The 18,252-nt window shown below is 29.4% G+C and overlaps 1 protein-coding gene across 2 annotated transcripts; it reads left to right on the top strand.

Moving 5' to 3' along the window:
* The first annotated feature begins 7,928 nt into the window (after positions 1-7,928).
* dimm (basic helix-loop-helix family member dimmed) lies at positions 7,929-17,810 on the top strand. Of its 2 annotated transcripts, none has more exons than XM_070644152.1 (4): positions 7,929-8,333; positions 14,204-14,441; positions 14,855-15,079; positions 17,141-17,810. In XM_070644152.1, exons 2-4 carry the CDS (start codon positions 14,241-14,243, stop codon positions 17,546-17,548), a joined length of 834 nt encoding a protein of 277 aa, XP_070500253.1. In that variant the 5' UTR covers positions 7,929-8,333; positions 14,204-14,240; the 3' UTR covers positions 17,549-17,810. The 2 variants fall into 2 exon arrangements, with proteins under 2 accessions (XP_070500253.1, XP_070500252.1); XM_070644151.1 differs by lacking the exon at positions 7,929-8,333 and adding an exon at positions 8,997-10,059.
* Positions 17,811-18,252: the final 442 nt, after the last annotated feature.

Raw genomic sequence — 18,252 nt, 5'->3', positions numbered from 1 at the left:
AAATCTTACAAAACCGTTAAATTTCAAATAATTGCTAGCCGTTAAAATTGAATTTTTTCTATTTTTCAATCCTTCAGAATTTTCAATCCTGAACTCAAAGTTGACTCAAATTGTATATTCTATATGAAGTCAAGCCAACTTGCCGAGTTGAGTCGAAATCATGAATCACTTAAATCAAACACGATCAAAATTGACAGCAATATTCATCCTAGTTACACAATAATCGATTTAAACCTGAATCATTTTAAATACAAAGTTGCAAAAAGAGAGAAAATTTTCAAAATATTTGATTCAAACTAGTCGTTTCAATGACAATCAACTCAAAAAATGTAAAAAGTGAATCAAATTTACAATCATTTAATTTATTTTCCAATTTGTAGTCATTGAATCGTTAAGCATGAGCACCTGATGCTGTTTCGAGAATTTAAATTCAAACTCATTTGATAACGAAAGAATTAACGTCACAGCATCTGCTGCTTGCTTGCTTTGCTTCTCAATGATATTCTCTATCACTATGTAACGCCCATTTTTTTTCGTATGGCGACAAAATTCTGCTAGACCTCTTATTATTCTTATCACTTCATTGCCACCCAACAGTAATAAATTAATATACATTGTAGTAATTAACTGTCGCAAGTTTAACTTTTTTTATCCGAAAAAAATGTAAAATTAGAAGACGAGAAAAGTATATGAGTGATGTAATATGAAATTTTATAATAATTGTGTCGCCAAAATGTCAATAAAAGGCATGAGTAAATCATGGGTGATGTACCAATTCAATGATTGTAATGATTGCCGTTTCTAGGGGTTCTGGATGGAGATTCTTGGACCGAATCAATTGTTTCATGCCTTATTGGTATGAATGTTTTCAATTTCATGCTCTTATGCAGCTCCTATGCATAATTTAAATAAATTGACTTCAATTTTGTAAAAACCGTTAAAAATTTGAATCTTGAAACATTTGTATGGTTTTAGAACTCAATTTATGACAATTGTATTGTTTTCAAAATTGAAATTTCAACCGAGAATTAAGAACATTCACAGAATTGTTTACAAACAGTAGCCAGCACATAAAGGATGCAGACAAGAACCCTTAAAATCTGTACTTTACAGTGTAAAAATTCCTAGATAATTATATTCTATGTACATAAAGAAATTAATGTAATGTAGTGGAAATAAGTCGGACGAGTGTCGGATAGTCAGTAGTGCTTAAAATAATTAAATTAAAACAGTATGCATTTAAAAATTAATGTTTCATCTCATGGAAATGGTTAAGGCGAAAATGGATTTACACGACATCTCATTCTCTCTCTCTTTCTTTATTTTCATTTCGTATCCCATTTAAAGTTGTAATTCTTAAGTAAGTCGGTAACTAAATAATAATAATCATCTACAATGTGCTCTTAGCATCAAAACAATACACATATTAGGATAAAAATAAATTGAGTTATATCCCGTTGCGATTCTAAGGAATGAAGTAATATAAAAAACAAGTTAAAGCAGTACACGACCACGCCATGACAACAACAGCAGGAAGAAGAAAAAGCTGCTTTTTACGTAGAAAATGTACAAAAATTTCATTTCACTCAACTAGCACTGAAGTTCATATGGATGTAATTATTTAAGCATGACATTCACTTAGAATCTAATTTATGTCACAGTTTATTTTCTTCTAGCACTATACAATGTGCTATTTTGAGTCAGGGATGTAATATAGCAATCTACTGTCAATGTTTTCAATTGTGATGGAATGAATGCAATTAGATGTTTTTAATCCAATCTTTATGGACCAACAGTATTAATATAAGTTGAATAGTGTTATTTGATGACAATCATCAGAATCTCATGTCCTGCAGATGTCTTAATCTTATGTTTTAATCTATTTCTAAATTAGTAACTAAAAAACCGTTAGAAATTTGAATTTCAAAACATTTGTATAGTTTTAGACCAAAATACTGACAATTATACGGTTTTAAAATTCAAATTTTAACCGTTAAATCCAAAATTGAGTTTGTAGCAAATTTCTGTACGATATCAAACTCCTGCAACTTGGCATATCCTTAACAATGTCTAAAACGATCAAAAAGAAATGCCACATAAGAAGAACAACATTTTAAAGTGGAAAAAGACTCTTTAAAGGAGCTTAGTTTGTTGCATACTTAAATTAAAAATTTGATATTTTGTTCCTTATTTAAATTGAGTTTTCTTTTTTCCTCCGTCGAAGGCACCGAAAAAAAAATCTTCAAATTAAATTTGTGTTTAGAAAAAAGGGAAAATGAAAGAAGCAAGCAGCACAACAAGGAGTGAAGGCAAAATTTTTTCTAAATAATAAAATCATATAAATTTATTCACAAAAAAAAATGAAGAAGGTTGTGAGTAATGCAATTGTGAAGGGAACATTTCCCGAAGACTGAAATATCTAAAGCACGCTGAGGGCGTTTCTTGTACCCAACAATAGATATAACGTACAGTCAGAAGTCAGTAAAAATATTTTGCTAACTTGTTAAGAAGCAAGTCAGGAAGTCTTTGTGTGTTTGTGGATGAAGAGCTTACTGTGTCTTGATGGTCAGTTTGAATGGTTTATGGCTTCATTCCTTAATATGAAGCCTTTGTTTACAAACATTTCAAATTGAGAATTTCGATTTTTCTGAAATTTTCTCATCAAATGAGCTCTAGGCTTGACATATTTGTGATCTTTCTATGCTATAACTGTTGAAGTTTCAGAATCGATAGATCCAAGGCTGTTTAAATGGATATTAAACATTAAATTTCAATATTTTATGATTTTTGAAATATTTCTGTACTAAAATAATTTGTACTAAATTCAAAATTTTAAAAACCGTTAAATTTTGATTAAATTTCAATACTATGAAAATCTATTATCATGCAATGTCCATCAAATGTGACAAAATGAACAGAACGACAGATTTACTCAATATTATGCCAAAATATTATGAAATTACAATATGATCGACATTTACTCAATTTATTCTTAAATCTGCATGTTCATAACTTTTTTTTTATTATGTTCCAGTTTGTGTCAAATCACTCTTCGAGGAACCGAAAAAATTTATTCCAAATGTAATTATTTTTTGGCGAGAATATAAATGAGAAAAACTCGTTGTCTATTTTGTGTTTGAAATCTCTTGTCAAATCGCATTTATATTATTTATCATGGATCTACTTGCTTCTGCTTCTTGATAGAAAAGTTTGTGGGCATGCAAATTTCTCTCTTTTTCTATGGCTGAATACATTTTCTTGTAACATTCTTACTCCTCAATTTCCTTCTAGCGCGCATGCATTGACATATTATATATCTTACGCATTTCAAATTGCTTTTGACTTAAAGGAGTAATGTGAAATTGAGTTTGTGGAACTGTTTTAATATCCTTTTAAAGAAACTTTAAAGTAAGTAAAGTTCAATTAAAGTTTTACATGTGCATTTTTATCCACGGTGCATTTTTTATTCATATTTGATGATGTATCTCCATTTGATAGGAAAAATAAACTTTAATTAGATTTCTTTTATTTATTCATAAATTTTCTTTAGCTTATAATTTCAGGAGTGTGTGGAACTTTACCTTTGGTACAGGTTTCTTTACCTTAACAACACTCACCAAGTCGGTTAAGATTCTAAATTGAAATTTCAGTTGATTTTAATCCTTAAAATTGACTGTTGTGCGGTTTTGAACTTGTAAAATTTCGACTGTTGAATGGTTTCCAAGATATATCAATTTTTCCTATTAAAATTGACATCTTAACGGATTCAGAATATTTGAAATTAAAACTGTTGTAGGGTTTCAATTATATTTTACAATTTTCGCAGAATTAGCAATTGCCTGAAGATTCCATTATAGCTTAAATGTCATATACACAATGTCACATGAATAATGCTTAAACTCATTCAACAGATTCACAATCAATTAAAATTATAAATCAGTAAGTGTTTCACAACCATACAAATGTTTACTATAAATCCAAACTGTTGTATGGTTTCAATTTTAAACAAAACTGATTGCAATTATTCAAATCAATGAACTTCAATCTTTATTCCTAGAATCACAAATCTTGTTAGATTCTTAATTAACAACATAACCATTAAATTCACAGAATATTTATTCAAATCTCACGCAAGACCCCCTCCTCATAATGCGTCTTAATTAATTCACAGAATCCCTTTTCTTAATTACTTGTGCCTCTCTCTCTTGAATCTTCAAAGAAATAAAAAGAAGTGGATGGGAAATTTTTTAAAGGCGTAAAAAGCTTATTAAAAAAGAATATAATAAGTATGCATAAAGGATAATATTAATAATTCATCGTATGTCATCGACGTCTCATATTTTCATGTTTCTTTTGAGATCTCATTAAAATGAAACCTCTCTTAACTTCTATTAACTTTCTCTATCGGGGATATAGAAGCAAAAAAAAAAAAATTAAATTGACTCCTATTATGAGCGGACGGCAAGAAAAAGTCAGCTCTATATATATATTGGCAACGAAAAATAATCATTGTCACATGGGAGTTGACACAAGCTAGCTAACGAAACAAAAATTGATTTCTGCATCGCAATTTTGATTCAATATCCGAGGTCCGTAGTTAATAATGTTTAATATTACAACGCAATGAGGGTGGTGGTGGATGGGAGTGGAAAATCTGGTCAAGTCACTTGGTAAATAACAACCATAAATAATAAATTTAATAATTTTTTTTTCCTTTACACTGATTCTTACTCGTATTTCATACGAGCCACTTTCCATCGTCAACATTAGCTCGATGCTCTATGCATGAAAAAAGAGCAGAAAGAATCAAATCAAGTGGGAAAGAAAAATATTTTTTTACAACATAAAAATTGCTATAAAATTCTTGAGTTTTCAGCATATTTTCAGTCATCTATTGTTTTCGTTCTGCTGACAGTTTGGATACTGTCATATTAAATGAATTACTCTGGATTTTAAATTGACTGGATGTTTTGAAATTGAAAAATTGACAAGAATCATGAAAAACTCCTCTAAAGTCAATAAAAACTCAGCTGGAAGTTGATAAGAGTGTAAATATTTACTTTATGTATGTTTTAAAGTACATCCAGTTGGAAAATTCTTTAAATTGATGATAAATTTGACAAAAATTACTTTTCCGAAGAATTGTTCTAAAAATTTGCTATAAAATTCAAAATTAATTAAACCGTTACAAAATTTTTCATCAAATCGAATTCCAATGAAGCAGAAAAATGCTTGTTTGTCACCAACATCCTAAAAATCATTTCACACATGCGTTCACTATTGATTACTTCTTGCCATCGTCGCGTGTGTTCAAGCTAGCTTCTTAAAAAGAAGAATTTTTCGCACTCCAATTGTTCCCAAAGATGTCGATGATCATCATCTTTATGTCTGTAGCACATAAGCAAAAAGTCTATATTATATGGTATTTCTGGAAATAAAAAGATAAGGTTATTATGTAGACGACTTTTCGCCACCCTTCTGTTTTCCTTCAAAACGAGTCAAAATTTATTGAGGAAAATTTTTCACAATTTTTCCTTCCTTTTGTGCCACAAAATATTATTAATAATAATTTTAAAGGATGCATTCTAATAAAATTAAGTGTGTTCTTATGCTGTGTTTATAAAGGGATTTTATAAAGAGAAATTTTCATTCTTGTAGAAAATAAGCATGTAGCAATTCCATGATAAAATATATTTAGATGAATGAATGGGTGAGGAAAATCGAGAAAAATTGTCAAAATGACGCCTGTTGAATGGCGTCAGAAGTTGTTCATTTAGTCTCATTTTGTACTAAATTATATAACATTAACATCAAGCTATGATGCTTGCTGTTCATTATTGTAACTTTAACATCTCCTAAAGTAATCAAATGCCAACATAGAAAGTGGTGGTGATGATGATGATGACGGAGAGCGAACGATGATTTTGAGTAAGCATACACAACATATATATTTGATCCGTTGATTTCTAGACGAATAAATGTCCAATACATGTGAGAAATGAAAATATATATAACTTTTGCCAGTAATGTGTTGTTTACAGAGTCCTTATTACAACTTTATTTTTACAATTTTTTCACTTTATATGGTTTCAAGTGTATTATAAAAATATATGCAGGGGTTGATGTTTATTGAGATAATTTAGCATAAACACATCGATTTCATTGCCCTGCTCTCATTTTCCTTTTCGCATCACGCGGTTATTGACTTTGAATTTTGTTACCACTTTTAAAGTTGAATTTTTTGTTTTATGGAAGGCTTAAAGTCATTTAAAGAATTCAACTTGAATTCAACAGTCAATTTAAATTCGAATTTTAAAACCATACAATTGTTTTGATCTCACCAAACATTTATAAGGCTCTAGAGTTGTTCAAAAATTGATCCACGTTGTAAGAATTTCAACTGTTATTTCAAATTTAAATTCAAGAACCTTACAATTTCCCTAATTCTCACCAAACATTTGTATGGTTTTAATCAGCTTTAAGTGAATAATTCAATTTTAGACCAAAATCATGTGCCTAATTTAAAACAATTTAATTGGATAATGAATCGCAATCAATATCAAGCCCTGAGGTAATAACATGAAGGGACATAAAAATGTGTGGCATGTCACATTATTGGTTATTGAGTAAAAAAAAGTGTATATATGTGTAAAACACACATATAAATCAATTGGCATCAATAATCATATCATCGCAACATAACCCGAATGTAATAGAGCTCAATTAGAGCTACGATTTCGATAATTAAAGATTAATTATTGCCTTTCAATTAAATTTAAGCGTTCTGTGAATCTCGCAATAAACTGTATGTACGCATTCTGACAAGGGTTTGTGCTTTTTAGAATTGAATGCTAATTTTCATTCAACTTACTTCCAATTTAAGTCATCAACATTGAATAGTATTTATTCATTTCGCAATTTAATTGAAAAGAAATTAAATATTTACATACGATGTGAGGATGAGATTGGAATGTAGAAGGAGGGAGGTTCTGTTATTTTCATCAGATTGATTTGAGGAAATTTGTTCTTGTGGAGTCGTTTTTAAGTGGTGTCTAGTCAGGAAAATTGGAGTTTTTGGATCTAATCTTTAACAAAATTCTTCGGTATAGATTGCCACTATAGCTTGTTCTACTTAACTGAACTAGTTAGGGATGTTCGTCAGCGTGCTGTCAGCTTACTCTACTTCTTCAGACCGTGCTCTTTGCCTTCAAAGGAAAGTTCCAGATCCGAATAGTTTGACGTCATTAACAACCAACAAAACTGCCAATAGACTTTAAAACAAACTTTTTGACGCACTTTAAAGGAGAAATCAACTAGAAAACTTTCCTTCCGCTGCTTCCCGTCTTTGAATAAAAGAGAAATTCAGTGAAAGGTGAAAAAAAAAAGTTTTGATTAAATTAGCCTTATTTGCATTTATTTCAATTTTTTACACCAAAAAAATATCAGGGAGCTATAAAAATGTATTGAAATCCGATTTTATTCTTCACAAAACATTCATTACATTAAACGAAAGATCTCAATGGTATAAATAGGAGGAAAATTGATTTTTACCTTTATGCAATTTATTTGAAATGTTTTTTCGTAGTTTTCTCCTCGTATATTTTCCTGTTGTTTGTTTAACATGTTCAATAGTTTGGGATGCACGCGTGAATGGAATAAGAAGAACAACATAAATTTTTACTATGCTCTTCACAAGTTTCTTTGCACTTACATATTAAAATTCAATTTATTTTCGCCCCCGAACTTTGTTTTTAACTTTTTCCACCTCCGTACTCTTTACTTTTAGTTTAAAATTTGTTCTATTTACACTAATTAAAGTTCAATGTTTTGAGGTCATGTAACGGTTTTTGAAACATTTGAAATTTCAACGGTTTCTGAGATTTTGAAATTTATGTTGAAAAATTTTTGTCGTGAAAAATTCTTTAAAAATGGAAAATTATCGAAAACTTAGTTAATTACAGTGCAAATCAGTTCAAATTAGTGTTAAATATGTAGTGAAGCAGCCAATGCATAATAATAGAATGAAGTGCAGGAGAAAGAATTACAATAAATCTAGAAAAAAGTGAAATTAACATAAAATGTGAAAAATGACCAAAAAAAGTAAACAAGAGATTCAGCATAAAATTTGACACTTCTAGATGATTAGCTTTCATGATTATTGGAAAGTTCATTAAATTTCTCGCATAATTACAATTTTATGCTGAATTATCAAAAAGAAAAAAAGGAAAAACTTTATAAAAAGGGAGCATAAACTTGGCATTGACATGAAAAATATTATTAATGTTAATATTAATAAATTGAACCACGAAAGAGGGGACAAAAACAGTAGGTAGGTATGTAAGCACGCAAACTTTTATGAATGAATGAATTTCAATTGAAAGTTATTTTTCTATTTTTTTTTCTTCATGCGAAGGAGGGAAGTAGAAGATAGTCAATGAAAAGTGAAAATGTCATTTCATCGATGATCCTAAAAGAAAGGAAAAAAAAAAATAATGCGCGCATACTAGCATAAACGAAATATACACAAAACAATCTGTTGCTCTCCATCATTGACTTTATATCATATAGATATGTGTATAAGAAGTATTTGAGGAAAAAAAGGAAGAAAAAAAAGGCAGCAACAGATTCTTGTTTTCACAGCCGAACAAAAACGAATAATGGCATGGTAATGTTATTATATCTCGTTACGGCGATAACCGTATTACTTTTCAACAGACTCTTCCTTTGATAGAATAAAAGAAAAGAGAAAAAGAGAGGAAAATTGTTAATATAAACCCAAGCGAACGTTTGCTTGCTTCCTTCGACATTAATCTCTCGGCTTTTCCATCTGCTTTTAGTGAATTTTCCGCTCAGAGTGACGTAGATATTTTCTATCATTGTATGTGTGTTCGGTCGTTTTTCTGAGTCGAGTACACGATACACATGATATTACTAAGCATATTTTTTTTTATCAGAAAAACAACAGGTTCTCATTCAAAGTCGAGGCTCTACAGGAATAAGACGACTTTTTTTTTAGATAATACTATTAGACTCTCATAAAAAATAGATTTTGACTCGTGCTACATAATATTTTTAAGAAATATTGAGTCCAAGTATATATATATTTAGACAGTGTGAACAATATACGTAAATCAGCATAAAGTGCATTTTAATGACATTTAGTTTTAAGTTCCCTTTTTATCCAACAATCTCTCTCACTCGCTGTCTCGATTCAAACCCCGATAACGTGAATAACCCGTCGTATAAATAAAAATATGATAAATTTTGCTTTAACACTTCTATTTGCATAACTAAAAAACAAAATTTCCAATAAAAGAGATAACGTGTCACACAACTAATGACTGATATGTTTACCACATACAATAAGGGAGGCAGGCAATGTGGAAAATTAAACTAAAAGTGATAACAATTTCCATTAATGACGCATTCTCATTAACCGTGTTCGAAACAAGAAACAAAAAACTTTTATGTTGATATCAATATTAGTGAATATTATGGTTTATAGATAAGTGTAATTACGTAAAAAAAATAAAAGAGATATCTATAAACATTCTATACATCAGCCGGTATAAAAGAAGTGAATAAGAGGATATAAATACCATGGACAGATTAAATCTCAAACGTTTAAATTAAATATGAGAAATAAAAGTTTTTTTTTATGTGTGCAGGAACGTGTTTATCATGAGGAAGTTTAAAAACACTTGTTGAATCTATACAGTCACTGTTGCACTAATATAAACTAGTTTTTGTGGGGAAGGAGGAAGGAAGAAAAATAACATAGAAAGGATTTGACCTCATTTCTTCCATTCCCAAAGTGGTTTTGTTATATTTAAAAGAAAAACACAGCACAAAAGACGAACTTTCTTATTATTGTCTTAAGACGAATGCAGTGGAAACCTATCAAGTTATTGTCTCTGTCTCAAAAATAGATAAAACAAAAAAGATAGTTAAATCAGTCATCAAGTATCAGTCATCTAACCCTCGTTATCACATCACACACATATATACAGCAATTCAATAATAACAGAATTAAAAGGAATTCATCAATCAACATAAAAGGTACAGTGACATATTGTGATTGATATAAGGCTATGGATGTGTGAAATTAAAAAAAAATGTTAAACTATTAGACATGAGCGAGAGTCTGCATACAAGTTCATGTAATTTCCTTTACACAATCCCCCTTGCACATTATTATGACAAAAATATGAAAATTAACGAAGAAAAACTTTTTTTTATGGAAGTAAAACTTTGTATTTTTGTGAGACTTGTTTGCAACTCCAAGGATAAGCACTTTGTGTGTCCGTCTGTTTGATTCATACCTATTCTAATCTGATGAGGGTATGAAACAAAAAAAAAAAGTTAGAATAACTGCGGTGCTTCTTGTGTAGAATTTATACTTCTAGACCGTTCAAGATATTTTGAATATAAGCCATAATGCATTATATTGTTTGAAGTTTGAGTATTAAAATGATTTATTTGAAAGGCAAGTTGTTCTTGAAAAGAGTTATGGCAATGCTATGGAAGAGAAGTGAAAGTTTAGAGGATAGAATTTCTGGAAGTTGGTTTTAAATTGAGGTTTTATTGGGTTTGGTGGGTCATTTCTTAGAGTAAACTAGCTTAATTTTTTAATAACAACATATTTAAATCATAGTTAGCCAAAAGAATCAATTACATGATTTAATATGACGGGATTTCCAACAAAATCCTAATTGTTCTTAAACTCAACGAGAATAGGACAAATCATTTAAATTACATCTTCTAATTCTATTCTGCTGTCTAATGAAGTGCCGTTTCAGCTTCCTAAGTGGACAAAATTACGTATAATTAAGTTTAGTCAGTTTAATGACTAGTTCTTTTGAATTTTTGCTTATTTGAACTTAGTACGACTAACTTTTCCATTTAAATTGAAATAATCGAGAATTCTTGCTAAAACCTTATTTTGCTATGCAGGAAGCATTATATTAAATATAATAGTTTAATAATTTGCACCAGAGTTCGACAAAGAACTGCAGATCTGTATTTTAGATGCGCTGGTCTGCAGTTTTCAACTGTATATTATAATTCGACCAAGACCCCAGGTCTATACTTATTAAATTTAAACTGTATGCAACTATCAATCACTTAAAATCATAGATTCATCATCGATTCTAATTGAAATTTGCTTAAAATTTGACACAATATCAACTTAAATTATTAATTAATTCCGAAAGAATCAAAATTTCAAAACTATTCATGATCCAGTTCCATCTAACATAAAGTGTAACTCATATTTGATTATCTGAACTGATCAGTTCTTACATAACACAAACAAAGTATTCTTCATTCACAACAACCAACGTAATTTCCCTCATTTCCATTTAATAATTAAGAATGCGCGTTCAAATCACCCAACAACCCACACAAAGTTCTCAACTTTCTTACAATATTCCTTCCACAACTTCTATTGTTGTCATCAAGAATTTTACTCTATTTGTTTTCTAAAAAATGAAATGAAATGAAGGGAAAAAAGTGTGAAAAACAACAAAAAGAAGTGAAATAAATTTAAATTTACAGTAGTACATTTTAAATGGAGTTAAAAATACAATAACACTGACGTTAAGTTTGCCCTTTATGCTGCGAAAGCTCTTTTTGCTTCCTTCATTCAGTGAAGAAAATAAAAAAGGTTCCCCGCACTCGGATTAGATGTGTTCTTGTGTTACAAATAAGATGAATGTTTTTGGGGTTCCTGAGTTCTGTTTTACATATAAATCATTAAAATAGGTCTACTTATAACCATATTGCATTACATTTGTTATAATATGATTATTCTATCTTCTTCATTTCACACTCGCTGTTGTCACTAAAAATCAGGTTTTACGTTTATATCTCTCCTTCATGCTCCAATGACTCGACGGAATGTTGATGAAAAGGCATGCAATTCTTTTGACTTTAAATAATCATTCTCATTTCAATATTTTATTCCTATTTAATATATCAATTTTGACATTTGATGAAAATCATTTGAAATTTTCTCATTTTCTAGCTTTTATTTATTTATTTATTGAGTGATTAATTACATTTTCTACGTTACTCACACTGCTTTTATTGATCTTCACAGTTTTAAAGTTAAATATACACATATATTTATTTAAAATGAAATAGGGGAGAAGTTAAATGAGTTTTTCGGGATGTTCTATTGTTTGAGAAACGCACTTTTATAGTTTTATGGTACTTTCGTGTGCTGTATTTAAAGTATTTTGGGATTTTGAATTTTATTATGCTTTAAAATAGTTTAATTTGAGGTTAGAATTGTACAATTGTCAATTTTATAGTATTAAAACCTCTCAACAGTTTGAAGAATTGTCGAAAACCATATAAATTCTAAATTTTTCACTCGAACTGCTTTGAAAAAGTCAAATTCTTGGATAAATGCTTGAAAACCTTTCAAATGTTTAAAGCCATTCAACAGCAATTCTTTAACTTTTTTGACTTGACTAGAAATTGACCAGAATTTCACATACTTTAAGTACCCAAATCTACAAACTCATTCAAATCATAAATTGCAACTGGATACATCCTATTCAGTCGACGTCCAGAAAGTTCAAATTAAAGCAGTTTTTACCCCAAAAATCTGCGAATTTTTTACGAGTTTTCAGAACAAACTTTTGATTTCTAAGAACTTTATCAGGACTCTTAAATCCCGAACATAAAAGTTTACGGAAATACAGGGAATTTTCCCATAAAATAAAATTTTAATATCGTGCAAGCATCTTTAATGTTCCTTTTTCAGTTTCTTCCAAGAACTTACTATAAAAATTTTTCGTTGAACTTTAAATTCATTTTTAGCTTTAAATTCTCAAAAAACTTGTCGAAATGTGAAATAATGCGTGACATTCAATGCTCAATTTATGCTAAGATGAAAAGAAGTTGAATAAAAAAAATTTCATTAATGATTTAAAATTAGCACCAAGACGCTCATTGAGGATTGATGTTGAACATCATCGTAAATTATTAGGAAGCAATCAGAAAAAGGAATTTATCAATTCATTAAATAATTAATTAATTGGTGCTATTAATTTGATTAATATGATTTACACTTTGTAACCTTTATCACCTGAATAAGTGCTACTCGTGTTTTAGCTCGTCTTTAATGTCATTTGGTGATTTTATGGGGAGTGGTTTGGATGTTGTGTAGCTCATATTTTGACATGATGGTCATTTACAACTAGAAAAGTTAATTTACTTGTTAAAAAAACTGATCTAAAAATAACGGTCAAAAAATATTTGAAAAATAACGGTCATTCAAAATTCAAATTGAATAATTTTGAAAATTTCAAAAAAAATAACGGTCAAAAGTATAAGTATACATGATTCTCATTCTTAAAAGCATGCTATAATACATAACTGTCCCCTTCATGACATTTTCCCCCATTCTTAGGCATGGAAAAGACGCTAATTAATAAAAATTTGATTTGATAATTTGAAGAAAAAGTGGAAGTGAGAAAATGTTTTTTGATTCTGAGGCTCATTCATTAAGCTTCTTGATTTTTGAATCCATAACGCTTTATTTAACATAATTCCCCATAAACCTAGTCGCATTACAGGCAGCAATAGATTACACCTTATAGTCTCATATAAATTATATTCCTTCTTGTTGTGTAAATTTTACAAGATTTCATGCTCGCGGAATCTATGGAAGGAAGGACTTTTACGGCTTTCTCCATGCTGCTTGATTAATGCTCTGCATTTTTGGTTATAATCATCGGTTACATTTTCATAAATAATTATGCCAACATAAATTAGATAATTTCATGTTTTATGCCTCGCGTCTTACAAAAGTTGTGCATTAATGGAAAACACGAAAAAAAATGTTTGAAGCGCCAATATTTATTAATAATGGAAATAGATTTATGGAATAAAATAAGGAAGATAAAAAGGTCATATAGGTGTGATAATAAAAGGTCAGAAACAATAGATGCAGCATGAAAAGCGAGGCTAATTTTCCCAACTAATATGAAAATCTTTATAAATGTTTACGGGATTAAACGGAAATTTTTCCTTATTCAGAAAAAATGAAGGCGTGTAAGAAGTGCGGTTGATGTTTTTGACTGTGAAGGAATCGTGATTTGTATTCAGCATCATTAACTTTCAACACAGATTTTCGACGCCTATATTTTTATTTACGTGCAATAATTATTATATTTATGCTCTATATTTACAGTTGGTGGAACAAGCATCAAGTCAATTCTGTCAAGAACATGAAGTCAAATGCAAATGATGATAAAAATGAATTACAAAATATCAATGAATTTGGTGAATCGTCAGAGGACACAACAAGTGGCTTCTTTGAATCATCTAGCACTTTAAATAATGAAGCATCTTATAAAAGCAGTACACCTGAGCAATTTGTAGCAGAAAATACCAACGGTAGACTGAGATCAAGGAAAATGCAGCAACAAGTAAGCTTTTATCCGAGCTGTGCACTTTTAGATGCTTGACTATCATTTTGCTGCTGTTTGTGGATGGGATTTTGAGAATATTTTCATTCCTTAGTTCCTTTGTAGTTTTGAATGCTCTTTCATGTCACTAAGAACATTCTAGACTAGAATCTGCTGTACAGCATAGAATACAATAGTTTAGAGAACTGAACAGCACAACTCGGTGTGAAAATGAAAGAAAGGAACAATAAGAATGAGAAATATGCTCAAAAGCACAAAATAAATTTTACTTTTCCTCTACATTTACTTTTGAAATAAATTTTATAAGAATTTTTCATTTTGTGCTTATTTCCTTTTTATCAAAATTAAAAAATTTCACTGTGCATTGTATTTACTTTACTTTATTGTATTTCTTTAAACTATCTTACCCATAGCAAACGTCACAAACAAATATTGATCCTTCTGATATGACAGATTCAAGTTCACAAAGTGACGATTATGGAAATTGTCGGGGACGTCGGAAAGCAACATATTTGACATTAACGTCAAACGCAAGAAGGAAAAAAGGAACGTTAAATGCTAAAGAAAGAAACCTTCGACGACTAGAATCTAATGAGAGAGAGCGCATGAGGATGCATAGTTTAAATGATGCTTTTCAAGTGAGTAACATGTTGACTTTATTAATGGATGTCATGTGCATTTTAAAGAGATGAACAGATGATTTAGATTTTTATTGGAATTTATAGCAATTATTGTGTTAATTATTGGATCTAAAATGCTTTTGAGAACTATAAATTCCAGAAATAAATCATTTTTAAAACCCTACAAATGATTTTGAAAATAAAAACAATTCAAATGTTTCTGAAATCGTCAAATCTTCGAATTCGTCGAATATTCTTGAACCATACAATTCCAACTTCGTGCTTTTTCATTGAAAACCATTCAAATGTTTCTGAATTCGCTTTAAACTTTGAATTCACCGAATGTTGTAGAACCATACAATTCCAAATTCACGATTTTCAAATAAACCAAATACCGTTTAGAATGTCAATGAAATTCCAGCTTAAAAATATGATTAATCGCAGTGTAATACAGAGAACCTTTTGAATAAATACTGTCACATTAGAGAAAGCATGTTGAATTTATTGACATAAATAATATGATAAAAATTCATCAGTGAAAATATTTTTCACGTATATATGCATGCAGCCACCCTCCCCTACCCGTAAAAAAATGAGAATTTGGAAGAAAAATGTATGAAAATTTTTCACATCAGTATTGATAAAGTGTCACAGATTAACATTTTAACCATATAGAATACAAAATACATTCATAATATAATGAATAGCATGGTTTTATTTTTATTTCTTGTTTTATAAAAAATATATATATCTGCTCATTAACATTTTTCATTTAAATTCTAATCGCGTCAACAATTTATGTACAAACGACGGTGCCCGTACCACAACATGAAAAAAAAATAAATAAATAAAATACTAAATATTTCTTTTCTGTATATCGAATATGCAAAAACAACACATTTTTCTTGGCGCTCTAATAAAATGTCCATCATTTTTTCATTCCCTCTTTTTTTTTTTGAACATAATTTTCCACAACATGAGGTACACTAGTCACATTTTTAGTTCCTTTCAATTTGATGATGCTTAATTTTGCAACTCACTATCGACTGTCTTAACAGTTTGTATCATTGACATCGTATTTAATGATTTGTATCCATCTAAAGATTCTTATTGAACTATGACAGTGCAATAGTGATGTCATCATATAATTATGGATGTTAAATGTCTTGTATGACGTCATATCATTTTATATGACGTAATTATCATCAATTTAGCTAATAATCTGTAATATTGATGTTGCTGAATGACTTGTCATTTCTTAAAATTCTCAAAATTGGATGTTTCATTCAAATTACATTACAATGACGTAATTTGAGCTTTTTAAAACATTTGTATGGTTTTGAGCTTTTCAAAACATTTGTATGGTTTTGAAAGTTTCATGACATTTGTATGATTCTGAAATTTGAATTTCAAAAAACCGTTAAACAAAAATCACAACAATCTGAAACAGTTCTCAAAGTTAGAGATCCTTAATAGCCATAAATCAGCATGACATTTATGAAACAAAAGCGCTAAAGTTAATTCCAGTGTACACAAAAGTTTCCAACTTATTCAAATGCGGAGGCGATTTTTTTCCTCGTCTCTTTATTTTATATTTTTCCTTTTATATTCCTAGAGCTCATTGGGCTCCTCTTAATGGTTTACGTAAAGGACAAAATAAAAGGAGGAGATGAATATGCTTATGAACATGTACACACAATCTATATTATCTCCTGTTAAATCTTTCTTGAACATTTTTTTTTTGTTAAGAGTCGGGGATGGATGCTAATTAAAACTTTGTCAAATGATGTGATTATCCTGAGAAATATTTCAATCACTTTTATTCTACACATTGTGCTTGACAATCACGTAATAATTTAATACTCTTCACGTATCAGTCATAGATATATATTATTATCAGGCTCATAAGTCTTAAGCTCGTATGAACTTTTAATTATTGACACGAATCAATAATAATGTATTGTTCTTGTTCTTTATAATCCATCCATCCATCCATCGAATATATCTTAACAATAATCATAATAATGATACATACATAATACGTGTGTTGCTGATAATTTCATTAAAATTTATTTACAGTCACTGAGAGAAGTCATACCCCATGTAAAGAAGGAACGTAGATTATCAAAGATTGAGACGTTAACACTTGCAAAGAATTATATAACAGCATTGACAGAAGTTGTTGTCACAAATAGCAATGGAGGGCTTCAACAGCAACCAAATAACTGCAGTAATGAAATTGCTAATCTAATTTCAATAAACAATGCAGTCATTATCAATCCTAATCAAAATCAAGATGTCAATAATAATACAAATAATAATAATAATGTTATTAATAATAGCAGGAGTAATAATCATGAGCATTCAATAAGAGCGACACATCGAAATAACAATGGAAGTGCTAATGATCGTGGTGATGTTGATTTGGGTGGTATTGAGCCGACTTTCTTTGGTAATGACGATGAGGATCCATTTAGTATTATTTAAATCAATTAATTCGATTTGATATGAAGGAAGCATTAAAATTATTCGTAAAAAAGAGTCATGAATTGAGTAAGCAGTTGTATGTCGTCGTCGTAATTTTGCAATTTTGGGTGGCTTATAAATATGGGAAATTTTAAAGAAAAAAATATGTTATTTTTATTAGTAGATAATGAATTATGAAATTTAAGGACATGATGCATATACATAAAAAAATATACTAAGAACTTAGCATAAATAGACATTACATTAAAGTAAACAAGTCAAATTCGTCCAAAATATGAGAAAAAAATTGAATTAAATTAAATTAAATTAATTTTATGCATTTAAATAACTTAAGTCTTCAATCTATATCATAAGTCATTAGCATAATGGAAAAAACTAGTTTTAAAAAGGACATACTGTAAATGAATTACTTTTAAAGAATAATATATCAATTTTATGCTTCGACACTAATCTAGTCAGTTCTTTATGGTGAAAAAAATTCTAAAAATGCAGCATAAATTCCTAATCTTCTTATGTTCTGTACGTTTATTTAGAAGGAATATAAATAGCAATTATATCTCGATTATAGAGGTTCCAAATAAGCAATATGATTTATGTTCTGTCTCTTTTGTGTCTTAGGGATGAGCTTGAAGTCAAGCTGTATTTGGAGCTACTTCAAGTGTTCTAACTAAGATAATAGCCTGACTAATACGAAAAACCCTAGC

This window comes from Chironomus tepperi, unplaced genomic scaffold (genome assembly GCF_022539635.2).
Source record: "Chironomus tepperi strain 1889 unplaced genomic scaffold, CSIRO-AGI_Ctep_v1 contig_335, whole genome shotgun sequence".
NCBI classification, from domain to species: Eukaryota; Metazoa; Arthropoda; class Insecta; order Diptera; family Chironomidae; genus Chironomus; species Chironomus tepperi.
The sequence above is the reverse complement of the archived record's forward strand: the minus strand, read 5'-3'. Positions and strand labels throughout refer to the sequence as shown.

Excerpts from the sequence above, each read along its gene's own strand:
- dimm (XM_070644152.1), top strand. The coding sequence starts at position 14,241 with ATGAAGTCAAATGCAAATGATGATAAAAATGAATTACAAAATATCAAT. Across the intron at positions 14,442-14,854 it reads CAAGGAAAATGCAGCAACAA|CAAACGTCACAAACAAATAT; the intron begins GTAAGCTTTTAT and ends TCTTACCCATAG. Across the intron at positions 15,080-17,140 it reads GTTTAAATGATGCTTTTCAA|TCACTGAGAGAAGTCATACC; the intron begins GTGAGTAACATG and ends ATTTATTTACAG.